General features: G+C 47.8%; 1 protein-coding gene across 1 annotated transcript in view; it reads right to left on the bottom strand.

Annotated features, from left to right (window-relative positions):
• Positions 1-14,655, bottom strand: part of B4GALT1 (beta-1,4-galactosyltransferase 1) — a 46,345-nt gene extending 31,690 nt beyond the window's left edge. Inside the window, exon 1 of the mRNA XM_079790283.1 lies at positions 14,040-14,655. Within this exon, the coding sequence (XP_079646409.1) occupies positions 14,040-14,454 (415 nt within the window). The 5' untranslated portion in view covers positions 14,455-14,655. The remainder of the gene's footprint in view (positions 1-14,039) is intronic.
• Between the last annotated feature and the right edge of the window lie 12,894 nt (positions 14,656-27,549).

The following is a 27,549-nucleotide window of genomic DNA, read 5'->3' as shown; positions in this document are numbered from 1 at the left end:
CAATTCTGCTCATCTTTTACTGTCAGAGACAAGTACTAAAATGTTAAAGAACCAGCTTAGAAAAGAATACAGAAGAAACATTTTATAATCTTGGAATGATATAGACCTTCCTAAGTGTGTGTGTGTGTGTGGGGGGGGGGGGGGGACTTAAAGTAATATAGGAAAACACAAACTTAAATACATAAAAATTTAAAACTTGGCTGTATTATCAAAGCTACTAGAGATAAAGTAAAAAAAGACAGGTGCCTGGCTGGGTGGCTCAGTTGGTTGAGTGTCATCCTATACACTAAACAGGTTGTGGGTTCGATTCCTGTAGGGCACATACCTAGGTTGTAGGTTCAATCCCCAGTCAGGGGTGCGTATGGGAGGCAACTGATTGATGCTTGTATTTACAGAAGAAATACAAATAGCCAACAAACACATGGCAGTTTGCTCAACATCACCACTAATTAGAGAAACAAATTCAAACTAGATACCATATTTGATCATCATATTGGCAAACGTAAAAAGACTGATAACACCCAGTGCCGGCATGGATGTGGGAAATAGGCACTTCTCATTCACAGCTGATGAGCATAAACTGGAGGGCAATTTGACAGTACCTATCAAAATGGTACAAGTGCATGATCTACAGATTTCAAATCAATAACCTAATCTTCCACCTTGAAACACTGGAAAAAGAGCAAAGTAAGTCTAAAGCAAGCGGAAGGAACAAAATAAAGATTAGAGCAGAAATTAATGAAAAAAGAGAACGGAGGAACAATAGGAAAGGGGGAAAATCAATGAACCAAAAGTTGGTTCTTTGAAAAAAAAAAAAAAGTGGCATAGACCTGTGGTCGGCAAATTGAGGCTCGCGAGCCACATGCGGCTCTCTTTGGCCCCTTAAGTGTGGCTCTTCCACAAAATACCACGGCCTGGGCGAGTCTATTTTGAAGAAGTGGCGTTAGAAATTTAAGTTTGCCGAAACCGGTTTGGCTCAGTGGATAGAGCGTCGGCCTGCGGACTCAAGGGTCCCGGGTTCGATTCCAGTCAAGGGCATGTACCTTGGTTGCGGGCACATCCCCAGTAGGAGGTGTGCAAGAGGCAGCTGATCGATGTTTCTCTCTCATCGATGTTTCTAACTCTCTGTCCCTCTCTCTTCCTCTCTGTAAAAAAATCAATAAAATATATTAAAATTAAAAAAAGAAATTTAAGTTTAAAAAATTTGACTCTCAAAAGAAATTTCAATCGTTGTACTGTGGATATTTGGCTCTGTTGACTAATGAGTTTGCCGACCCCTGGCATAGACTGACCAGAAAGGGGATTTAAAAAAAAAAAAAAGACTCAAATTACCAAAATCAGGAATGAAAGAGGGAACATCCCTACCAACCTTATAGAAATAAAAAGGAATTTAAGGGAATACTATCAACAAATGTATGCCAACAAATTAAATGACTTAGGTTAAGTGGACAAATTTTTAGAAAGACACAAACTACCAAACTGATTCAAGAATAAATAGAAAATCTGCACAGACCTGTAACAAGTAAAAAAATTGAATTGGTAATCAAAAAGCTTCCAACAAAGAAAAACCCAGGCCCAGATGACCTCACTGGTGAATTCTACTAGACAGTTAAAGAATACAAATCCTTCACAAGCTCTCCCTAAACGTGAAGGGGGAACACTTCCCTCCTCATTTAGGAGTCAGTATTACCTTGGTACCAAAATCAGTTAGAGACATCATGAGAAAGAAGACTACAGATCATTTTTCTGTCAATTATACCCCAATAAAGCTGAAAAAAAAAAAAAAGCCATACAGATCAATATCTCATAAATAATCCTTAACAACAACAACAACAACAAAAAACTAGTTAACTGAATCCAACATATAAAAAGGATTATACACCATGACCAAGTAGGACTTATCCCAGGAATTCAAGATCAACTTACATCTTTAAAAAAAAAAATCAATCGGCCCTGCTAGTGTGGTTCAGTGGTCGGCCCACAGAAAAGCATTTGACAAAACACATCACCTCTTCATGATAAAAAACACTCAACTAGAATCTTTCTTCGCCTGATAAAGAGGAACATCGGGTATGCACACTGCTATAAAAATCCCACTGCTATCATTATACTTAATAGCGAAAAACAGAATGTTTTCCCCCTAAGATCGAGAACAAGAAAAGGATGTCCTCTCTTATCTTCATTGTGCTAAAAGTTCTAACCAAGACAATTAGGCAAGAAAAAGAGCTGCTGTGAGAGTGAATGAAAGTAATATGAAGAACTTGCCCCATGCCTGAGCAGTGCTGCATTAGCACCATCTGTTGTGAGAGTGGCTGACTGCTGGTTGCGGGAGCCTAGGGCCCTAGACTCACAGTGGCTCCCACTGACTGGGTTTTCAAACCGACCAACTTCCTCATTCATCCCAAGTTTTGGTTTTGTGCCTAGACACTGAAATTGCTGGAGGATCAGGTGGGTGTGGATTTGTCCAGTAAGACTCACTCCTGGCTCCCAGGACCCATTGAGAATCACCCCAGTTCTACATGACCGGCCCTCAAGGGGACAGCACTCTACCGTCCTGCAGCAAAGCCATGTAGAGTGCATGGCTACATCAGAATTCCCAGGCAGGCAGGGGCTCCAGAGAGCAACCCCTTATCTCATTTTATGGATGGGTAAACCGAGGCCTTAGTGAGAAGATTTCTCTCAGATTACTCTGTAGGTTGGCCCCAGAGCTGGACTGAAAGGCTTGCCATCCTGACTTCCAACAGCAGCTCCTAAGCAAAGACAGGCTGTCTACTTAGCCTAGGCCTAAGTTTTTCTAAGAGCACACAGGCCACTGGGCACCCCAGCTTAAGCCCATTTACATCCAGTCTCCATTTTTTAACATCCCTTCTCACTTCCTGAGATTCCACCAAATATCCAATGCTCCTTCCAGCTCCTCCCCCTTACCACTCAGCTATGATGGTATCTCCCCAAGACACACACACAACGTCCACCCGGAGAAGGGAAGACTACGGGTCACCACAGAATCCTGGCGCAACTGACACATGGCAACACATACTCCAAATTCCCAGCATTGTGGGTTCAACAAAATGGGAGGCCTTCTCCCTGTGGCCTGGGGCAGGTATGTATGTTCATGTATAAGCCAGGCCACAGTCTCCACTAAACCCTGGTTTCATGCTAAATCCTGTCCCTAACCTGTGGCTACAGCCTCACCTTTCCTTCTCCGTTAACTCTGCCCTAGGGCAGATGACAAAACACACACACACACACACACACACACACACACACACACACACACACACACACACAACTGCTTTGGGAGGAAATTATACTCTGCAGCCCACTGTGTTGAATGGATGTCTTCTGGATGGATGGGTTAGGCACTGATCAAAATACAGAGTACTGGTATTGCCACAAACCTCACCTCATTCAATCCTTTATCAACCCTCTGAGGTAAGAAGTATCTCCCCATTTTACACAGGAAGGAAGTCTTGCCCTGGGTCCCCCAGGAACAATGTGCTGGACAGCAGCTCTGGCCTGATTCCAAATGGACCCCGAGAGCCCCCTGTCCGTACGTCACAGCTGACTGCTGTGGAATGCCGCAGAAGAGGGGACATATGGAGTGGCTACAAGACGAAGGACGCAGCTGTCCCAGGTTGAATCCACCCGGCCTGCTGGATTTGTAAACCTCTGGTCACTGAAATTGATACCCGTGTAATTCGCTAGTTATTCATAAAAGGAAAGGAGCAAAAAGGGAAGCCAGACATTATAGGCATGTCATTTGGGCAGCTCCACCAGGAATATCAGGCCAGTCCCTGCAGATCACGGGAGGGGGTGTCCAACAAAGGGAAGATAGACGCACAAGAACATTTGGGAATACATAATCCGCTAAACAAAGAATTTCACTCTCTTTGGGACTCTGGTTGCTTAGGGCGTGCTCGCTCGTTTCTCTTGCATTCACCCACATGCAATGGACCACAGCAGGGAAACACAGCTAGCCTGATGCTGGACTGGACCTGGCTCCACCATGGAAAGGAAACTCTGGACACTGGCTCTGATTTTTGCTCTACTGAAACCCCTGCTACACTTCTATGGCTGGACTACAGGAAATGGGACTTTGGAAACCGAGGGGTGTAATTCTGCAGAAATAAAGCTCTCTGCCATATCACATCCTCCACTGGGAGCCTCTGGAAATGCTTATCCCAGCAGTACCCCCAAGAACCCCACTCCCACAAGCAACCAGGGAAGACAAGCTCCTCTCCTCTCCTGTAACAAAATCACTAGTTCTCAAGTCATTCTACCGTTTATGCAAGTCAGCAGGTTCCTGTTTATCTATAAAAAGGGCATGTGCATGGGGGGTGGCTGTAGGGACAGAACTGGCAATTCATATTTGCAGACCTTGGACTATTGATCAATTTAACCTCCCCCTTCCCCCCCCCCCCCCCTTACAAAATCTTTCTTTGCTTGGGACCCTTTCTGGATTCCATAAACCAAGGCCGTCAGGTCAGAGTTCATTCACTTGGGTTAAATGGTCAGCCATCCTGGCTAGCCCATCAGAACCTAACATAGTTTCTATGGATGCCTGAATGTAGTATTTCTAGCCACCAATCTGCAAAGTTTTAGATCAACACCATATTAAAGTCAGACTTTTAAATGGGTCTGCCCTCATTCTATAGGTTTGGCTCCATAAATAAAGGGAAAATGAAAAGTTCTTGTCTTGTGTAAATGAACTAGTTGGCAAAGGCATTGAAAGAGCCACCAGTAAGGCTTTTTGCATACTGAGAAACCTCAGCAGGAACCAGAGGCAAAGGCTTAAAGAAAAAGCTTCAAATCCAGAGTGTCCGCAGGCCCTACCCAGGGACCTTAACACACACACAAGGCCCAAGGGCTGGGAGTGTAAGCGTGAGACTCCAAACAGACCTGACTCCTGGAATCCACACTCCTTAAAAGCCAATATCCCTGGCCCAGGAATTTAAAATTTAGGGCCTGGGAAACAAAGTAGCAATATCCTCTGGCCTAGAAATTCCTCTCTAGCTATTTATCCCAAGGAAATAGTTCAACTTGAAGCAATGAGCGGCACACAGCAAAAATGTTCAAGATTATCTATGATGGTGAAATCTGGAATGTTGGATGCTAAGAGAACATCTATAAGAATATTAGAGAGCTGCTATATAAGATAATTAGGATAATTATAAACAACGTAACAGCCGAATGAAAACAGAAAGCAAAATAGTTTCGCGCTACAATTGCAACAGAGTATAGTAGGTACACATTTGGAAGGAAAATTGAGTTTTGCTACAGTGTTAGGCACATGTTTTGTTACAATGGCAGATAGAAGAATTATGCTTTTAAACATTTAATATAATGACAGTTTCAATTTTTTTTAAAAAAAAAGAAAGGAAGAAATCCTACAAAGCAAACGCCAAAATCTTCACAAATAAGAACTATCAGTACTACCAATAGTAGGTAACATAGATTCAGAGCTACTCTGTTAGGCACTGTGTCAGGCCCTTTTATGCCTATTACCTAAACTTCACATCTACAGGTGAGCGCAGAGAGGACAATATCTTTCCCATATCACATGGCTAGCCAGAGTGACGGGAAGAAACATTCCCCGTGACATTTCAGAGGTCACCCGTCAACTAAAATCTTTATGCCTGTTAGTCAGGGGCGACAAAATCCTCACCAGAAGCCGCACTACAAGAGCTCTTGCAATGGGTAGTGGGTGCCAGAAGCCTTTCATGCTGCAGACATAACCAGGGTTCCTCCCCTCACCAACCTAGACCCGAGGAGGAAGAGAAACTGGGACTTGCCCAAAATGACCTAGCAAGTTAGAAGAACCAGAACTCAGAATCCTCACGCCAGCGGCTTTCAAGGCTTGCTCCTACCCTCTGCAGACCACGAAACCCCTCCTTCTGTACCTCCCCTTCCCGTCACCTTCCTCCCTTCGGTCCCTCAGTCTAAGCTATCCTCAGCCTTCCCTTGCCCAGCATGGTCCCAACTACCCAGCTCCCTCTTTTATCATCTTTTGTTCACTCTGCCTCTACTTCCTGTCTTCTCCTACCCTGCTGGTGGCTGAACGCAACAGCCGGGCTTCAGCTATGACGTTCTTCTCACGTGCAGCAACTACAGGAAATTACAGGCTGTGCTCAGCAGTAGAACCCTGCCCCTCCCAACCAGGGAGACTGTTCAAACAGCCTGAGGCAGGGAGAGGGGCCCAGCATTTTGACTCTGGCCCTGGGAGCACCATGCTCCCTTCTCTCCTCTCTCTAACCACGGTCTTGCCAGAGTCTGTCCACTGCTGAGGGGATCCCAGAGAATGGGGGTCAGCTCCTGTTTACATCTAACTCCCGTGCTTCATATAGTATAGTTACCGATACAAGTTTGCTGAATGAACAAATGAGTCCCCACTCATCCTCTTCCTTGGGGTCCCTCTTAATTTTGGGATGAGGGACCCAAATCTACCTACTGGACAGGCAGAGACCCTGCCCAAGCAGACTGAAAAGCTCATTTGAATGCCAGGAACTACCTAATACCTCCTACAATGCAAATACCAGTTTCCTTAGTGCACCTTGGCCTCAGAGTCCTTTCCTGTTTTTTTAAGTTGGTGGCTCCTAGAACGCCAACGACTCTGCAGTTACAGGATGTCAATGGCAAAAGGACGTTATGCAAAACAGGAAGAAACGTTTAAAGAAAAATGTTAAGGCATTTTTAGAATGTACCCTGTCACAGAGCCAGGCAATGATTGAACCCCCTGCCAGGGCCCCTCCCTATGACCCAAGTGGTGGGGCAGGAAGCAGCCAGATCTCATACAGCACTGGTCATGCTGGTATGACATAATCCTGCCCCTTCCCTCACTGCAGCCTCCCCCTGATCACCAGGCTCTGTGCCAAATGACCCCTGGCAGATTCCCAAACCCAAAGTGTCCCTCAGAAGAGGAGAACTGAGCTCCAGTGAAGACACTCAAAGTAGAATAACCTCAAAATAGACACCTGGGGAAGAGCCTGGTACACTGACCTGAATGGCTCTAACCCACCCGAACAAGCACCTACTTCACGCCAGACTCTCCTGGCCTCTGAGGTCCCCCCCCCCCCCCGCAAAAAGGAATTCCTGGGAACCTACAGGTTTCTTACTTCATGACCCCTCCCCAGATCTCAGGACCTCCTGGAGGAGGGAGAGCTGGCTGTGTATTTCAGAGTCTGATTTGCTAGCTTGTTCCCACACCTTCTGTGGAAATAGTCAAGTCGGTCATGCCAACAGCATTGGGTTAGCTAGCTGGTTGTTCACCCAGCACCATAGTCCCAGTGCCCCAGTCCACATAAGCCTAGCCTAGCCAAGGAGACAAATGGAAAAGTTACTTAGAAAACTGACTCATGGGGCATCAACCCCCGCGTCTCCCCCCCCACCCCCCCACCCCCACACCCCCCACTTCTATTGACAGCAGACTTCTGCTCAGCTTTATCCCAAGAGCCGGGCCTGCAACCTGGCCCTTTCCCCTGCCCCAAGCACTTTCCGCACCTAGTTTCCTTTTTTATCAGAATTCTAGACACATCCTTCATTCTGCAATAGACAATACTCATCTGCCTGCAATAAGCAAACATGTAATTTTTGTTGGGCCTATCCTTTAGTAAAACTGGCTTAAAAACCTAGCCCTACTCAAAAAGCACCCACTCCTTTATTTCCTTTTTTTAGAAAACTCTACTATGGAAACAATCCAAAAAGTACATAAAGTTTTATGCACAAGCCTCACAAGACCACAAAAAAAAGAACCTCAAAACTGTGTGTGTGTGTTCAACAGCTGCTGAATGATGAAAGTTATACATATTCAGTTGACAGAATAATATGGCCTTTGTGACTTTTAAAGGTGTAGAACCAAGCTTGTGATAGGATCTTAAATGAAAATACTAGGCACCAAGCTATCTCTATCTATACTAATCTATCTGTCCTTCAAATAAAGATAGCATCTATATTCTTAAACATGTACAAGGAAAAAAGACTAGCAGAAAACATGCCAATGTATTTTGTCTGGGTGACAGGAATACAGGTATGCTTTTTTACCTCCTAACTTTTCCAATTATTTTCAATGAGCCTGCATTACTTTTTACAGAAAAAGTAATGAGCTTTTTGTGTAAAATCTCACACAGAGAGATTATCGGCTCCTAAAGAAGAACAAAAACAAAAACAAAACAAAAAAAAAAAAACAGGAACAAGCCAACAACTACAGGCCTAGCCTCCCAGTGAGGCAAATCCTCCTCCTCCTCCTCTCTCTGGGCTTGGTGAGGGGCTTTGGAGAGGCGGCTGGGGATAGAGAAGCAGCTACCTCACACACCCAGACCCGAGATTAAAATCACTGCCAAACAACTCAGCAAGAGCCAATTATATAGCCACTGGCCTTCATTGGTGCAGGAAGGGAGCCGGCTGGGGCCAGGCTGGAAAGCAGAACCTGAAACACTGAGGGTGTGAGTCAGCCCTTCTGCCTTCTAAGGACAAATCCCTTTAGGCCACGTTCACCCATAACCAGCTCCCTGCCAGACCCTGTCCCCGACCCCCAAGCCACCACAACCTGCCAGCCCGAAGAGCTCTGACCTTTAGAACAGGATCTGAGATCTCTCCCCACGCTGGTGACCTGCGTGGGCCCCGGTAAACACAGGGGCCCCCACAACTGAGGCCTTGACAAGCACAGCCGCAGTCTGGTTCCCAGGACCCCTCAGCAAGTTCAGGGGCAGGAGGGGCCCTGTGGTGGTCACAGAATTCCATCCCTTGCCTTGTTCACTCCCGCGGGAGCCAGGGTCTGGCTGGCGAGGCTTCACAGTGACCTCACTGTCCCGAGACCACACTGGGCAGCGCCAGAGCCGAGTGGAAAATAGCCACAGCGCCAGGCCTCGAGGGATTTAGGCAGAAAGGGCAGACCATTTGTCTGAGGACAGCTGTATTGGTGCTTAACAGGATAAGAAAAACTAGACTTTCCAGGTGGATGTGGATTCAAGCAGAATTCCAGTCTCTGCTTCTTGTGAACAGGCAGGGAACAATGGGTAGGAGGCCCTGGGTAAGCGGCTGGAGAAATCACCAGGTTTGACTTGACCACAGGATGACTGGGCTCATCCCACACACACCCAGAACCCAGCTGAGCCCCCAAAGTCTGGCAGGCCCCTAGGGCAGAACCCAATGGAAGGGTTGGGGCTGCCTTGACATTAACTGTCTGGCCATTCACAACCCATAAATTAGCGAATTCCCAGGCTGGGAATCCCTACCCTGCTTGTTACCCAAAGACCGTAACACCCAGCCATATGGCTTGCTAATGTCTCATCACAGTCATTATAAAGCAGCAAGTTAAAGATTACCCAGCAGAGCTAATATGAGGCTTCCGATATCAGAGGGACATTTTTTTTCACACAATCAAATAAAACCAGGACTGAAGAACTTTGATTGCAACTCTGGATGTCTGAATAAGAGAAAGAAATAAGGAAGAAAAGAAGGAAAGAAGGGTAGCTAAGGCAAGGGAGAGACTTAAACACACACACACACACACACACACACACACACACACACACGTGTCCTTCAATGTCGTCAGCACAGTTTAATTGTGCCTCCTCTGCCTAAACTGTGAGTTCCTAAAGACTGTCATCTTCCTCTTTCTAGCTTTGGTGCCCAGCACAGGACAGGCATATTGTTGGAATTTAATGAATGAAGTTACCAGATGCTTTAGCCAGCAAGGACATCCAGGCAAGTTGCCCTCCTGTAAAATCTTACAAAGGGACCCTAAAACACACCTCACAAGATCTTCCCAGGGTCTCTATGCCACATCAGGCTGCCCAGAGCCTCTGCACTGGGTACCTACTGAGCAATAACCTCAAGGAAGAGCAGGGGCAGGCTCTCTCGGGAGCATGCCCACGCCTTCCTTCCCTCTCAGGCGTGTATATTTACTTTTCTCTCCTAAACTCTAAGGGTCCAAACGAGAGCACTGGGGAGCGGCAGCTCATCCCAGGCTTACCCCGTGAATCTGTCTCCAAGATCCCCTTTTCTCTCTGACTTTTCAGTGAGCGAAAGCAGCCCAGCATGGCACATTTCTTTAGCATGTTTCTGGAGAGGCAAGGCAGAGGACCACCTAGGCTCTCTCTCCTCTTGCTTCTTCTGTACCCTAAGCCTTCCACCCTTCCTTTGTTTCACTGTCCCCAGCTTTAATAAACACACTCTCAAAATAAAAAATAAATTAAGAAAAAGAAAAGCGCACTGGGTGGGGAAGCAGGAGACTGGGTTCCAGTCCCGGCAAGCCACTCCCTCTAGCACAATGAGGGCTGGGGGCCAGGGGACTAGAGAGTCCCATCCTGGGATGCTATGTTTCCAAGGCACTGCGGTTCGAGTCCAATCCTACATCTGGCTCTGGATCCCTGTGCCCCAGGGAGTCTCCACCTGGTTCATCAGGCAAAGGCTCCCACACTTGCTCAGAGTCTGGGAGGAATTACAGCAGGCGGGAATCACTCCTGCCCCCATGAGGAAGCCGGACAGCCATGGAGGGTATTTCTCAATCGCAGCTTGTTGGACTAGAAGGCATGTCTGTGTGTATGTCAATAAATATTTTCCCTCAGAAAAGCAACAGGACAATACTGGCTTACAAAACTAGTTACATAACCTCCCAAAACGTAAAGATCTGGACACAAGGGAGGCTCCTTGTGCCTCCCCGAACCCTTAGGATGAGGCTCCACCCCAAACTGGAAGGTGATGAGGTCCCAAGACTCAACCCCAAAGTGGGGAGAGAGCCCTTGCCCCAGCAGAGGCCAAGACAGATGTCCTCCAAGTACACACTGTCCTGGGCTTGTGTCCACATGTGTGCCTATGAGGGAGAGGCGGGGGGCGAGGATGGCACGCTGGTAGAGGAACACCTGAGAGCTGAGAGCTCTGCAGAGATCCGGCAAATGCTCTGTCTTCCCGTGGGCACAAACTGAGGCAGAGGCCCGGCTGACAGCCCCCACAAAAGCCAGGGGAACTGGTTTAGGAACAAAGGGCTCCCAGAGCCCTGGCTACCTGCGGCTGCTATTTGCCGGCCCAGGTGCCCACCTGTAGGTCAGAGACTTCCTCATGGCACCGCTGGGCAAGAGGGGCCTGCCGCTGTGTTTAAGCAGTCTCGTACTCACCACCACCCACTGCCCCCACGTGCCCTTGAGGGGACTGTGCCAAAAGTCCCAGGCAGGCCCCAGTGGAGTCCTCAGGTCAGCCCTGCCTCCCCTAACCAGTCCAACCTGAGGGTACTGCCCCTCCCTACCCAGCCCCTCTCTGGGATGGCAGTGCCAGCGCCACACTGAGCTGCCGCCAAACCTGAGCAGAGATAACAACGCAAGGTCTCGGCCCCTCCCGGGCTGACTATATTGAAGGCAAACACCCAGGCAGCCAGGAAAGGGGCCTCACCACCACAGTTCAGTGGGGTGTATGCTGCTCCGCCCTCAGGTGGGCGGGAGGCCACGACCCACAGGCCAGATCACCCTGGGAGAACTCAGGAGCCTCACACTACTAGCTCCTGGGGGTGCCAGAGGCAGGGCCTACTATGGCTCCAAATACTATACTCCTACCCTATGTTACACAGATAGTGTAGACAGAGACGGGACTCAAACCAAGTCTACCTGAAGTCAAGCTCAAAGCTCTGGCAACCCACAACGGACCTAACAGTGACCCATCGGCAGCCCAGCATGTCTCCCCCATGGAAGGGCACGGCGGTTACCCACCACCTACCAGCCGGGAGGGATCGAAGCATCTGCTCCAGACCCCTGGACACCTGAAGGCAGAGCCACGTTGTAGAAAGGAAATGCAAGTAGTGAAAAGGCCACAGCTCTAAACCCCAGGGATGCTTTCTCCCACCAACCTCAAAACCACCCCACAAGGGCTTTGGTAGACACCTGCCCAGCTGAACAGATGGGCCATCCCACCCCCCAACACACACACACACACACACACACACTCACTCCCAGGAAGACTTTCAGCTCTCTTAAGGCTCCCTCCCGGCCAGGAACTTCCCCTCAGAGAGCTGCACCCAACCACTCAAACCTAAGGGCTCAATTAAAATGGAGAAAAACCCTCCGCCTCTTCTTTCCGGGGCTGCCTCAACAAGCCGCCTAAATACCAGGGTCCCGTGGCCGTCACATAGACAGCCAAGCTGGAGAAGACGCAGGGCCTCTCTCCTCGCCCTCCAAAAGCTTCTCTCTCCGAAAGTCCCTTCCAGCCACCAATTCGGAGTTAGCTCAGAGAGGCCAATAACTCCTCACCAATCACTAGGAATGCTATTATAAAACAATGCAGAGTGAGTTAGCACAGCCTCTCCTGATTCATCTGGAAGGCCCTACACTTCAAACATCAATCGAATGAACTCTGGGGTACTTCCACTTGCTAATTCATTTCTCTTTCTTTCTGCTTAAAAGTCCAGGCAACTGTTACAAAAACGAAAGGACCGAGCGACAGTGCTGTGACGGGGGACACTGGCCTCTCTGGCTGGAGTAAGGGGACTCACTCTTTCTTCCTTCTTTTCTCCAACTCTCCATGGGAGCCCGCGATATAAAACCTCAAGTCCCAAGTCCTAGTTGTCACATACTTAACATACACAACCTCGTTTCGTTCTAAAAATAACCTAAGTGCGTTAAACATAGACAACCCCATCTTGTACACGAGAGACTCGGAGGGACTGTATCTCATGCACTTAGCAGCGGGCGAAGACTCGGCTTCACGCTCTGGGCCTACTTCTGCTTCCCAGAGACCATCATCAAGTCCAAAAGAACTCCGTTTTCTGCTTTAAGAAAAGTCCCCCTTATTACCACAGTTCATGCCTGACCGATTGCTAGAGCTGCCTCCCAAAGTGGATATAAAAATGTTGAAGTAATTATTGGAGAAATTGAGCAAGAGCCTGTAAGAGGCCTGCTCTGCCAGGATTCTGCGGAAAAGTGTGAGTTCCTACTGGCAGGACGCCTGCCTGCCTGCCAGGGCCCCTCACCGGGAACAGCATTCCCTCAGCCCTGGCAGTAGAAATGAGCAGCCACCTGTCGGGTCATCTTGGAAGCAAACCTGTGGCCGCGTTGGGCTTGACTGCCGGTGGATGCAGGTCAAGAGAAGTTCCTGAGGAGGCTCAGCCTCCTCCCGACACAGGGAATTCGATCACCCCCCCCCCCCCCCCCACCCAAGCTCCCAGTCCAGTTGAAAAGAGAGGCGCTGGTGATTAAGGTTCACATCCTCTAAGGCAAGATCACTGCGACTCCAGGCTGCTCGGGGAAAGGGACAACGCGGTGCTGACTGGTTAGGGATCAGCCCTCCAGCCTCCAGGGCTCACATGTCCATTCCCACAAACGACCACCCGCCCCTGGAGGGACCTACCTCATGGAGGTTTGGGGAACCTACAAGGGCAAGAAGCAGGGGAGAAGGATCCTGAACACAAGGGTGACAATTTACTGAGGGTTTACCCTCATTAATACAAACCTTTGTTTACACTGCTTTAGCTAATCTTCCGAAACGACTTCCGGAAACAGGTACCATTTATTATCCCCATTAAACAGGCGAGGAACCAGAAGTTTAGGGGAAAGTCACTTGGCGTGAATGCTCAGGAAAAGAGGTTAAGCCACTCAGTTGAGAGTGGTTCTGAGGCAGACAGGTGACCTGGGAGATGAGCTCACTGTCCCCCAAACCGGAGTGGGTTACTCTGAGCTGCCTTGTGGTCCCAACCAGAGTTAGCAGGGCGAAGGCTGTTCCAAGCCCTAAGCAGTCAAAATCCAAACCTTCTTGAGGCTTGGGCCAGAGCAGAGGGGTCTCCAAGGCCTTCTCTCTGGTTCTGGGGCCAGAGGGCCCTGCGGCTCCCCCACCCAGCCCCCCGCCCCGGCTTCCACCATGAATCCAAAGGGACTCCCCTCCCAACCTCTCTCCCCCCTCCAGCCCGGAACCGCTTTGGAGATCAGGGACTGATCCGGAATAGGTAGGCTGGCTGTCCTGGAGGAGGGCGTGGGCACACGTCCGGGACAGGGGGGAGGGGGCCGGTCGGGGAAATCCGGGGGAGTCCCAGTCCTCGGCCTGGCGCCCACCCGGGTCCTTACCGAGCAGCGGGGACTCCTCGGGGCAGGCGGGCAGCGGCAGTGCTGTGACAGGGGACCCGGGGGCCGAGGTCAAGTTGCTCGCGAGGCCGGGGAGAGAACCCGCGTCGGGGCTGGAGTCGCTACCCCGACGCGGCTGGGAAGTGGCGTCCACAGGCGAAGGCGGCGGCGCTGCCCCTCGCGGCCGCAGCTCCCCGGAGGGCTGCCCGATGGCGGCGGCGCCGTTCGAGCCGGCTTGCAGCGGCGGCGGGACCCCGACCAGATAGGGCAGGCGGCTCAGGTCGCGGCCGCTTAGGTAATAGACGAGAGTGACGCCGAGGTGCAGCGCGCAGACGGCCACGAGCAGGCGGCAGGCCCGCTGCAGGGACGCGCCCGGCATCGCGGCGCTGCCGCCCAGGAGCGGCTCCCGGAACCTCATCTTCCCGCCGCCGCCTTAAGAGGCGGGTGGGCTCCAACGGGTAGGGCGGCCCGCCCGCGGGCCGCCGGCCAGGCGCTGCCAGACCACGGGAATTGGGGGAGGGGCGGAGGGAGGCGGGAGCGAGCGCCGGCGAGCACACAGCGGACGCCGAGACTCGCGCCCGCCCGGCCGCCGAGCGCGGAGCAGGGCGCCCGAGGCGCGGGCGGGGGCGGGGCGGGGCCGCCGGGGGCGGGGCCGGGGCCGGAGCGGAGTTTTCAGGGTGAGCGCGAGGCGGGGTCTCCGGGGCGCGGGGTGGAGGGCGGGGCCGAGCCGGGGGCGGGGACTGGGGAAGTTGGGCGGCGGGGGGCGGGGCTGTTTGCCGGGGCGGCTGGCGGCCCCGAGGCGCCCCCGGCGAGGTGCTGCCCGGGTTCGGCTCGGGACTCCGGTGACAGCCCCAAGCGCCGGCCTCCCGAGCTCGGTGGCGGGACCTCGTCGCTCGCCGGGCAGCCGCGCCTCCTCCTCCGACCCGCCCTCGGGGGGCGCCGCCACTTCCTGGGGTGCTCCGGGGCTGGGAGGTGGGCCTGGCCTGCGGCGTGGTGGCAAAGAAGAGGGCGGAGGAGAGAGCCAGCCGGTTACTGTTTTGGGGGGGGGGGGGGGGTTGGGGGCCGCGGCGGCGTTCCAGCCGGTGGGCCTGCGGGGTCGGGGTGCAGAGAGGCCGTCCAAGCAGCGGGCTGCGGCCGGGCGGGAGGCGGCACAGCTGCGGAGGGATTCCCCTGGGAGTCCGGAACCCTCCTCCTCAGGCCGGCTAGGCTACGGCTGTGGGCCCAGCGTGCAGACGTGGCTCACCCGAGCCCTGCGGAAGGAAAGTGGGTGCGTGCGCTTCTCCTGAATAGCCCGGGCCACGGGATCTCAGAGGCCTGCCCGCCTCGGTTTAGTGTGTGTGTGTGTGGGGGGGGCTCTTCTAGTGCATCCCACCCCACGAGGATACACGCTTTAGGAGCGAAGCGAGGAGCCTCAGTAACTTCCACGCAGGCAAGCAGCAGGAGAGCAGCCGGCTTTATTTACAATCTACACAGGTCTGGACCCAATCCCGTGAAGGAGGAATTGTCCCCATTTTACAGATGAAAGAGTTCCAGGCTCAGGAAGGTTAAGCTTGCATAAGATCCCACAGCTGTTGGGAGGCAGGGGCAGAATTCTGGCTCCAAAACTTTAAATAAAAACAAAACCACATGTTTAGTCCTTGTTCATTTGCAAGTAAGGGCTGGAGGTTTTGTGGGTTCACATTTGACCCAGAGGCCACTCCTCAGGCCTACCTAGTGCCTAAGTGAGCGAGGAAACCTCAGCCCTGAGGAGGACTCATGGAGGCGCTATCACTTATATGTGGGCGGAGAAGCTGAGGGCTCTCACAGCCACTCTGCAGTGCGGGGGTGGGGGTGGGGGTGGGGCAGACAGAGATTGAAAGTTTATTATATGCCAGTCAGACACAAGCCTCACTGCTTCACACATTTTATCTCATTCAATTCCAGCTACCCCGCAAAGGAACTGTTACTGTCTCCACCTCACAGGTGGAAAAAACCCACGCTCAGGAGTTGGCCCTTGGTTGTGATCCTATAGAATCCACTTTCTTCACGTGGCTCCTGGAACACCTGACTTTCCTGGTCTTCCTCACTCCACTGGCACGCCTGTCTCTCTGATGGGCTTCTCCTCCTCGTCCCCTTGTGGAAGGCCCCAGGCCATGTCCATGATGCTCTTTTCTGTCTGTACTCCTTAGGGTTGATTTATAATGTCTGGATGCTGATGACTACAAAGTTTCTGTCTCTAGCCAAGATCCCCCAGACTAATATTCAACTGCCTATCATACTGGCATCTCAAACTCAGCACATCTTGCCCCCAACAACTTACTACCTACACTCCACTCCCACTCTTACCTACCTCAGAGAATGGTACCGTTGTTCACCCGTTCCCCAAGCCCCAAGCCTAAAAGGTGTCATCAGTGTGCCTCTCTTACTCTTAAGTGCCATTTCCAAGCCCTCAGCAAGTCTTGTCAGTGCTACCTCCAAGTCGTAAGGCTTCATCACTTGCTAACTCTGTTTTAACCATTCCTAACCAAGCCACCACCATCATCTTGGCCTGGGTTATATAGTAGCCTCCTAACAGGTCACCCTGCTTCTACCTCCTCCATGCCCCTCCCCAGTCTGTTCTCCAAACAGCATCCAGGAAGATCTTTGTCAGCGTAAATCACATCCTGCCATTTTATTCAGAAGAAAGTTCTGGTTCTTATTTCTCCTCCCTGCCTTTATCACTCTGCCTGCTTTAGCCACACTAGCCTAATTGCCGGTCCTTGAACTTGCCCCATTTCTTCTTGCCTGGGGGCCTTTGGCTGTTCCCTTAGCCTGAAATACTCTTCCCCTATGTGTCACTCAGATCACTCACTCAAGAGGTCCTCTTAGACCACCTTGTAGAAAGTCCCCCACCCAAATCTGCTTAAGCAGCTTGATTTTCTTTTAGAGCAGATATCACTACCCAACATTAGACGTTTATTTATTGTTGCCTCTCTCCCTCAGCAGATCAGCTCCGTGAGTGCAGGAACTTCCATGTTCACGCTGTATCCTCAGTTCCTAGAACTGAACCGGCACATAGTTGGCACAGAATGAATATTTGTAAAAATTCCTGTTAAGTGAATGTTTATGATTGTCTTGCTAACGTGGGAAGGGGAGAAGGGAAGAACTATTGTTATTTTAGAACACAAAAGTCAGGAGTTGTTCACTAGGAAGTTGGTGCCGATGAAGTTGACTCAATAACAGCCTATGTATGCCTAAGAGGAAAATGCCTGGCCAATGAGTGAGGACGGGTCAGATTGGCCCCCATCAGAAAAATGAAGGGAGGGGAAAATGGAGATGTTTCCTCCATGCATCTAGGTCAGTGATGGGCAACCTTTTGAGCTTGGTGTGTCAAACTTCGCCAAAAAACTGAGCATAACTCGGGTAGTGTGTCACTTTGAGGAAAAAACTAACTCCAAGACTCTAGTCGCAAATGTTTCATCCTCAGGAGCAGCAAATGTTTCATCCTCGGCATGCGGCCGCATGTCATCAGAAATGGCTACGTGTGTCAGTGCTGACACGCGTGTCATAGGTTCGCCATCACTGATCTAGGTAATGGCCAGGAGATAGGATTGAGAGGAGGTTAGGGTCACAGAACTGTCCCTTTCTGCGGCCAGGAAGTGAGGAAAGGGACAGACCCTTGCTCTATCCCTCAGGAACATGCAGAGTCCACTGAGGCATGAACACCAGCCTCACCATCTCTTGTCCAGAGGTACCTAGAATCAGGACATTTCTTGCATCAGAAAGCTCCAGAAGGTCAGGACAACATTGTCCAACATGAACTAGATTTAGAGAGCCAGACAGACCCCCGGCAACCTTCTCCAGCTCTTCCCACTCTCACCTTTGTCAGGTGAAACAATCCATTCGGGGAGATGCTTGGAGGAGGAAGTTGCTGTGCTGACTGGCCAAAAGTTGGGATCTGGATTTGGTAGTTTGCCCATCCCATGCTGATCTGCCCAGACTCACACAGCCCTCTGCTTCTCTCTGCAGACTGCCTTCAGCTGGGTAGTGGCATTTCCTCTGTCCTTACACAGTACTCTCGTCTGCACCTGTCAGTTTACATTCCTGTTTTACCCTAGTAGGTCAGAAGGGCATAGAATAGTGCCTGGCACTTGGTAGACAATCATTTCAGTTGTCTATGGCTGAATAACACACAACCCCAAAACTTAATGTCTTAAAACTAACACTTTATCACAATTGTTTCCTGGGCTGTGCTGCTCCACCTGGTGTCAGCTGGGGCACTGGCACAGCTGGAAATTCCAAAGTGGCCTCACATGGTTGGCAGTTGGTGCTGGCTGGGGGCCGGGTCAGAATGGGTCGTGGGTCAGGGGCCTTGGTTCTTCTTCACATGGACCTCTCCACATGGTTGCTTGGGTTTTCTCACAAACTGGAGGGTGTATCCCAAGAAGGGGCATTTCAACAACAATGTAAATTCCTTAAGGCCCAGCCCTAACCATCACTTATGTGGGCATTTTAGTTATAGGGGAATCCAGATTCAAGGGGAGTAGAAATAGACTCCTTGGGAGAAGGGGTTGGCAGGCATCTTTTGTAATCCACAGTAGTAGGCCAGTGGTCACAAATGATCTATATTCCTTCCACATGTAACATACATTCATCTCCTCCAAAGATTCCCCAAAGGAACATCCCATTAGGACTTCTGCCTCAGGCTCCTGGTCCAGAATCTATCTCATCATTTGAATCAGGCCTACGTGCTCGCTTTGGCAGCACAGTTGCTGAATCAGGCCTAGGTGTGGCTCCTCGGGTTCCAGGGAACTATAAAACATAAAACAAGTTACCTTCTTCCTCTTCCTCTCTGAGCAATTCAATCCAAAAGCCAATAGGTAAGAGGAGTCCAAACAGCATTGACAGTGTGTAGAATCGAAACCCAGTGAAGAGAAAAGGATGGGGTGAGAGGTGGGGAGGGGAGGGTGGCAATCTAGCACAGGGCAAGTCCTTTGGAACTTTGAACATTTTGCCTGGAATTCTCCAGAGCAGCGGTTGCCAACCTTTCGGACCTCACAGACCACCAGTGATCCGCCGACCACCGGTTGGCAACCGCTGCTCCAGAGCAAGACCACAAGTTCATTGGATACATTTTGTATCATCCTTGCTAACTGCATGCTGCCTGTATGTGATTTAGGTCTCTAACAATCTCCAGTAACAATTTCCTTACTGCACTTGCAATCTCCTTGCTACTGTTCAGGACTCTGCAAGCTTTCTGCTTCCAAAGTCAATGCTCTGTGTTTTAGGGTTTTGGAAGCACCCCACTTCCAGGCATCACTTTCTGTTTCAATTACCCATTGCGGGGTTCCATAGGTCAAATCCAGCCCACCACCTGTTTTTGTAAAGAAATTTTACTAGAACTCAGCCATGCATATAGGTTTACCTATTGTCAGTTTGCTTTCATGCTACAATGACTGCGTTGAGTAGTGCAACAGACCATCTTGCCTGTAAAACCTAAAATATTTACTATGTCAACATAAGAAATATCCAAACTGTGGCTCAGTGGTTGAGGGTCAATGTATGAACCAGGAGGTCACAGTTCGATTCCCAGTCAGAGCACATGCCCAATTGCAGGCTCCATCCCCAGTGTGGGGCGTTCAGGAGGCAGCCAATCAATGATTCTCTCTTACCATTGATGTTTCTATCTCTTTCTCCCTCTCCCTTCCTCTCTGAAATCAATAAAAATATTTTTAATTTAAAAAAATGTGTCCAAACCTGTAGAGAAGTTTTATAAGAATTTGAGTCAAACCGAAAAACATATGGCAAGATCTCAAATGCTCCTGAGATGAACAGTTTTGCAGCCTCGTGTTTTGTTTTGTTTTTAATTAATTGATGGATTGAGTTGAGAGCAAGCAAGCGAGCGAGAGAAACATCGACTTGCTGTTGCACCCATCCATGCATTCATTGGTTGATTCCTGCACATGCCCTGACTGGAGATGGAAACTGAAACTCTGGCGCATCTGGATGACATGCCAACCAACTGAGCTACCCAGCCAGGGCATTTTTGCAACTTCTTTTATGCATTTGAAATTGAGAGAGTGTAAGAAAGACTACATGAAGTTAGAAAAAAGTGGGGATGAGGGAGGATTGGATTACAGGATGTTAAGATTATGTGCTTTTCATATATATTTTATTCTTTCCATATATATACATATATATATATATATATATATATATATATATATATACATATATATATATATATATATATATATATATATATATATATATATTTCAGAGAGGAACGGGGAGGGAGAGAGAGAGAAACATCAAAAATGAGAGAGAATCATTGATTGGCTGCCTCCTGTATGCCCCACACTGGGGATCGAACCCGCAACCCTGGGCATGTGCCCCAACCGGAAATTGAACTGTGACCTCCTGGTTCATAGGTCAACACTCAACCACTGAGCAATGCTGGCTGGGCAAGATTATGTGCTTTCTTGACAGTGGTTATGGCTTAATTCAAAATTATTTTAACCTAGATGCATAGAAACAATGGACAGGTCTTGCTTAAGGCAAAGATAAACCTTTTACTAAAAAGTTATGTGTCTGGGGCATGACTACCCACCATGACCTGCCCAGTTAGGAATTTATGATCAGATCAACCTACTTTCCATAGAACCCCTTTTTTCATCCACCACTATCTAATCTTTTACAGAAAAAGTTTGCCAACCCTTGTTATTAAAAAACACTAACCAAAAATTAGTTTCTTAAAGCAAATTATTTCTTAAGAAAAATTATTTCTTAAAATTCTATGTATTAACCAGATGTTTTTCTGCCTGGGTAATAGAATGTCTGAAAAGTACAAATGTTTTCACTCACATGGCCAAAAGTGGTTGTTGGTTGCTGGCTGGCTGCTTAGCTAGAACTGCTAGCCAAAGGCCTCAGTTCTCCTCAGGTCTCTCCACATGGATGCTTGGGCTTCCTTACAAGATGGCAGATGAACTGTAAGAAGGGGTATTCAAAATGCATAGGAGGGAGTGGAAGATCTCTTAAAGTCAGGTCTTGGACACATTTGCTACATTCTATTGGACAGAACAAGTCATGGGGCCAGCCCAGATTCAAGAGGAGAGGAAATAGATTTAACCCATTGATGAGAAATGTGGTAAAGAATTTGTGGCCAATTTTAATCTATCACAACACCAAAAACAGCCTGTCAGGATGCTACTCCCATCCACACTTTGTTCTGAGTGCCCAACTGGAGTTCCTCCCATGACCTGAAGTGAGGTAGGCTTCCTCTGGCTTCCTCCTCTTCCCTCTTTACCCCAATCTCCAGGAAAATGCCTCTGATACTGGTGTTAGGCCCCAGATAGTGAGTTCAGCCATCCATTTCTAGCAACATCTGTTCCCAGGACAGGATATGTCCACGATCTGTTGGGATCAGTCCTTTGCCTCAAGTACAACTTTCTCAGATCCTAGAAAGCCCACTCTAGTCATTTAGAGGTTAATTTTCCTCTTAATTATACTATCATCTAACCCATTTTTTTTTCTTTTTCATTTTAATCAATAAGAATATCATAGCAGCCCTAGCCGGTTTGACTCAGTAGATAGAGCCTCAGCCTGCGGACCAAAGGGTCCTGGTTTTGATTCCAGTCAAGGGCACGTACCTTGCCTGGCTGGGTCCTGGTCAGGGCTTGTGCAGAAGGCGACCAAACGATGTGTTTCTCTCACATCAGTGTTTCTCTCTGTCTTTCCCTCTCTCTTTCACTCTCCCTAAAAATCAATGGAAAAGTATCCTCGGGTGAGGATTAGAAAGAAAGAAGAAGAAGATCATGGCAGAGATTGTTAAGGGTCTTGCTGAAGGTCCAATTTGCCAACAAGTGCAGCTCTGTGATCTGTCAGTTCAGGAACTTGTCAAGAAAGGAAATTTGATTGTGCTGGCTCTGACTTGTTCTGAGAAATCTCCACTTCCTTTATATCTTTAAGAATCTATTCCTGGGCAGCTTTCTCTAAGGAGCTGCCAGCACCTTTCTCCATCCCCTTGCTCCCAGACCCTTTTTCCTTGCCTCTCTCTCTCTCCTAAGCAACAAGGGCCCTTCTTTCGCTTCAGTCACTTGTTTCTTGAGCCCATTTCTTCTACCCTCACTTCTACCTCTGTGACTTTCTAAATAAACGTTCAGTGGCTGGAACACTGCTTAGCTCCCTAGACTGCTACAGGTAAGAGACCATGGACATCAGACCATTGGCCAGCAGAAATTTCCCAACAAGGTGGAAATTTTAAAAAGATAATTGAGATATAAGATGATAAAAATTGGTGTATTAGAAGAAGATTTAAAGGGTTTAATAATTGATCAGAAATTTGGCAGAATTGGAAGTTGATTTTTCAAAGTCTGATAGATGAAAGTCTCATATGATTTTATGAAAGTCTCATATTTCTCTTATGAAAGTCTCATATGATTTTCCTGCTGGGCAATTGGAAATGCAAACACAGCCCACAACTACCTGAGGCTGGGAAGCCTGAGGCAAAAAAATTGGGAAAGGAACACTTACAAAAGTGGCTGAAATCTCTCATGCCCGGACACCCCACCCTCTCCATCCCCTTTTCCCCAGCCTACTTAAAAATTGTAAAGGGCAGCCCTGGCCGGTTTGGCTCAGAGGATAGAGCATCGGCCTGTGGACTCAAGAATCCTGGGTTTGATTCCGGTCAAGGGCATATGCCTGGATTTCGGGCTTGATCCCCAGTAGGGGGTGTGCAGGAGGCAGCCAATCAATGATTCTCTCTCATTATTGATGTTTCTCTCTCTCTCTTCCCCCCACCCAAAATTGTAAAGAGCAAATGAGAAAAATTGTGCCTTCCATACAACTATTAGTAATTCTGTTTATGTTCTGATCTGTTTGTGACATGTTTGTGTTGGTCTGTATGCTTTACTAGTATGTATAATATGGTATTTTCTACCTCCAGATAGTATTGCTAATTTGTAATATTTAAATGCCTTAAAATAATTAAATACTTATATAAATTGGATATATAAAGAAACTAATCTTGATTGCTGTTCTCTTTTCTTTCTTTTTTGAATTTTTAGAAGAGTTTATTTGAGCCACACTGAGGACAAATGCCAGGAAGCAAGATCTCAAATGCTCCCTTGTCAACTTTTATGACATAATAAAAATCACAGAAGATTAAGCAAAACAGAAAAATGAAACTAACCCATATGCCTGTCATGGTCACATATCTGGGAAATATTTTATATTAAAGCTGGTTTCAGTTTTGGTTAAATAAACATGTCTTTTAGAGTCATTAAAATTACATGTATTTTTGTTTTACCTGTATTTACAGAAATAAGTTCATGTTAGCTCGTAAACATTTGTCAAGAAAATAGCTTGGATAATAATTGACTTTAATATCTCATAGTTAACTAATAAATAACATTTTTTATTTTGATTTTTAGAGAGAGAGGAAGAAACATTGATTTGTTGTTTCACTTATTTACACATTCATAGGTTGATTCTTTTCTTTTAATGTTTTTATTGATTTTTAGAGAGAGAGGAAGGGAGAGGGAAAGAGAGATAGAAACATCAATGATTGAGAAACATCACCAATCGACTGCCTGCCACACACCCCTTACTAGGGATGGAGCCCGCAACCTGGGCATGTGCCCTGACCAGGAATCTAACCAGCGACCTCTTGGTTTATGGGTCGACACTCAGTCACTGAGTGACACCGGCTGAGCCATTTGTTGATTCTTGTATGTGCCCTGTCAACATAAAAGCATTCAAACCTGTAAAGAATTTTTGTGAGTTTATTTGAGCCAAACTGTCAACAATTGCTGGGAAGCAGTATCTCAATGGATTGGGATAGTGCTCCAGAGAATGTCGGTCTTTCGTCTATTTTTATACATTGCAATCAAAGGAGGAGACATAGGTGGGTTACATGAAATCCATTGGTGATAGACTAGTGAGACGGGAGAAAGCAAAGCGGGGCGGGGGAGGGAGAGGGGGGGTGAACTCTGGGGTTGGATGAAAAGCAAAATGACAGACACAAGAAAAAAAATGACAGACACATACTTAGGTGGGTGCAGGATAGTTAACACTCAACAATTAACAAGATAACAATAACAATGAAGGAATTTGTGGTATCTGTCATGGCGCCCAGGCACATTGGTTGTGCCCCAAGGGGTCCAGAAAGAGGGAAGTTACCCAGACATTTCAAGGATATGTTATCATAGATGCAAAAAGACAGAGAGGCTCAGTTAAGGTAAAGGTTGACCTTGTCAATGAAAATACTGGCCTAGGAGGTAACTACACACCATAACAGATTTTAGTTAAAGTTTAATTTCAGACCATCCTTTGTGGTGACTTTAGATCTCTGAGTTTGCAAGGCCACCATGCAGGCCTTCCCTGAGCTTGTCAGGTTAGCATGTGGCCCCTTTCGTCCACAGCTCTAACTTGGAATGAACCCTCAACCTTGACACATCAGAAATGAAGCTCCAACCAACTGAGCTACCCCGCCAGGGCAATAAAACGGTTTTTTTAAAGACAAAACCTTTCAATAATAATTATATGTTAAACATAGCTTCACAAATTATTTTCATAACTTGAAACCTAGAGTTTTAATAAGTTAAATGATAAAAATGATTGAATATCTAGATATCTCAAATAACATGAAATTCTAAAACATTGTTAGAGTGGTCTAAATTTATCTACTTTTGACTTCTTATTACAGAGAAATAGAAAGATAAATTTGGATCTATTAATGAATATGTCTTATACTTCATATTAAAAAATTGTAAATATATTTGCCAATGAAAGAACCTATGATTCTAAAGGTTGTGAAATGTATTCATAAATTTGCCAATCTAAAGAATGCTGATTACTTACTTTTTTGTTGTTGTTAATCCTCACCCGAGGATATATTTTCCATTGATTTTTAAAAATATATATTTTTATTGATTTTAAAGAGGAAGGGAGAGGGAGATAGAAACATCAATGATGAGAGAGAATCATTGATTGGCTGCCTCCTGCACGACCCCTACTGGGGATTGAGCCTACAACCCCAGGCATGTGCCCTTGATGGGAATCGAACCTGGGACCCTTTGGTCCGAAGGCCAATGCTCTATCCACTGAGCCAGACCAGCTAGGGCTCCACTGATTTTTTTTAGAGTGGAAGAGAGGAGGGGAGAGGGAGAGAGAGAAGCATCAATGTGAGAGAGACACATCAATTGGTTGCCTCCCACACGTGCCCTGGCCAGGGCATGGATATGCTCTTGACCAGGAATTGAATCCATGACCCTCTGGTGTGTGGGCTTATGGCGGGGCCTCTCTTTTCCCAGTCCAGCACGGAAAGAGAGAGGAACCGGTTCTGAATAGAGGTGGCTGGGGATTGAGAAATAAAAGAAAGAAAGAGACCAGACACAAAGATAGAAGGAAAAAGCTGGGAGCCAGGTGGGACCACTGTCCTCTCTGATGGAGGGACAGGGACCCAGAGCCGAAGCAGCCTGTTTATTTATACCCCCAAATACCAGGAAGTTTCACCAAAAGTTAGGATCAAAGGAGATTATTTGCATTCTTGAGTAGGCCCGAGCATTCCTGGTGCATGACTGGATTTACATATCAAAGTCCCACTACCCGACACCTGGGCAAAGGTAAGAGTCAGTGCTGATAACACTCTTGACTTTTTGGCAAAGCATGTTCCCAGGGCGTGGCCTTGGTTTCAGCTGACAATAATTAAAGAAATGCCCATGTGCCTTCCCAGGCGCTGTCTACATGGGCTGACACTCTAACCACTGAGCAAGAACAGCCAGAACTGATTACTTACTTTTAAGTTGTCATGAGAAATTAAGGTTTCTAAGGGTTACGAATTCTAATTAAAATAGAAAGAAATTATTGTTTTGATAATAGAAGATATAAGGTGTGGAGATACAGTTTAAGGGAATTAAAAGAAAGTAGTTTGTACTAAAGTTGGTTATTTCTGAGTAAGAAGAGGCAAACTAAGAGGGATGAAGCTGTAGAAAGTTTGTGGAAAAGGAATCCTGAGAAAGGAAATGTTATGTGTTGTTAAGCTGAATCAGATTGGAATAAATTTAAGTAAATGAATTTAAATATCAAAAATAAGCCCATACAGAATTAGACTTTAGTTCTTTTTTGCTCTGTTGAAGACAGTTTTTTCCTGTATTTATTGTTCTACTCTAGATAAGCTATTATGAAAAGTTTTCTGCCTAGAAAACAAAGAGTCTATGTATTATTAAAGTAGCTCTGTGATTTATATTGTCTTAATCAAGTCCTTGATTACTTAAGAAAACAATCTTTTCAATCCTAAGAACTAAAGTGTTGCTAAGCTAACAATAAGTAACCTATATTTGTCTTTGATATCTTCTATGATCACTCTGGATAAATGAATAATTTAATACTGTTTCATAACGATATATAATCTTTTCTTGTCAAGTATGTTTGACAAACTTCCTAGGGTTCAGGTTTTATTTATTTATTTATTTTAATATTTGGGGTTTTTAAATATGAGAGAGGAAGGGAGATGGAGAGAGAGAGAGAGAGAGAGAACTTGGATTTGAGATTCAAGACAGTCTGTCAGTCCCTGGGTGTGGCTGGAATTGAAATTACGTAAACATCCTGTCTTCTGCCAATACACAGAGATGCAAATGAGCTGAAAGAATGGAACCGGCCACAGAGAAGTGGGGCTGGAAATGAAGGAAGCAATCGCTGCCTGTGATCCTGAGGCTTCTTGACCCCTCCCGAGGCCCACCAGCACTTCTGCCCTTGGATTCGGTGCTTCAGAACCCAAGTTCCTTCTACTGAAATCTTGTGGGTGCTGCTTCACTGAGTTTCAGATCTTCCCAACGGAAGAGACTAACAAAAGGACACAAGTGGTGAGCAGGTCAGAGAGGAAAAAGGGTGAGGGCTGCTGGGCTAGGAATGCAGTCAGTGTGAATCCAGATGGCAGGTGGGTAGAAGCGAGGCCATTCCTGGCAGGAATTAAGTTTCAAGAACCAGAAAAGAAACTTCCTCCCTGTCGTCAGAGTGGGTTAGGCCCCGCCTCTGGCTTCCTTTGAGGTCACCAGGCTCATGCGGCCTACCTGCCTGCCAGTCCTCACCTGAGAATTCCCCTTAGTCTTCCCGTTGTGTTCGGATTGGCCACACCAGAAGGCACCTTGTTCCCACTAAGCTCAAGGGCCACAGTGTCCCTGCGCTATTACCACGTGACATTGTCCGCCTCTCCCAAGCGTCTGGGAAGAGCTGCTGCCAGCTGGCTGTTACTTTGCCCTCTTCCTAATCAGCAGGCCAGTCAGTGAGTTTCTGTCCTGAGGTGTGAGGAGGAGGATGGCCCGCAGGTGGGTCCTGAAGTCCAGGGCACTTGTTCTTGCCCAGACCTTTGGTTACAGATAGGATGATCAACTTATCCCGTTTGCCCAGGACCGTCCCAGTGGAAAGTACCACATCCCAAGAATCCTCTGAGCTCTGAAAAAACTGGGAAAGTTAGTCACCCTTATTATAGAGCCCCCGGGTCCTCAATGGGAACCTGCCTTAGCATTGCGCTCCGAAGGTGGCATTCCAGGTCTGG

This window comes from Cnephaeus nilssonii (assembly GCF_951640355.1).
Source record: "Cnephaeus nilssonii genome assembly, chromosome: 14".
Lineage (NCBI taxonomy): Eukaryota > Metazoa > Chordata > Mammalia > Chiroptera > Vespertilionidae > Cnephaeus > Cnephaeus nilssonii.
The sequence above is the reverse complement of the archived record's forward strand: the minus strand, read 5'-3'. Positions and strand labels throughout refer to the sequence as shown.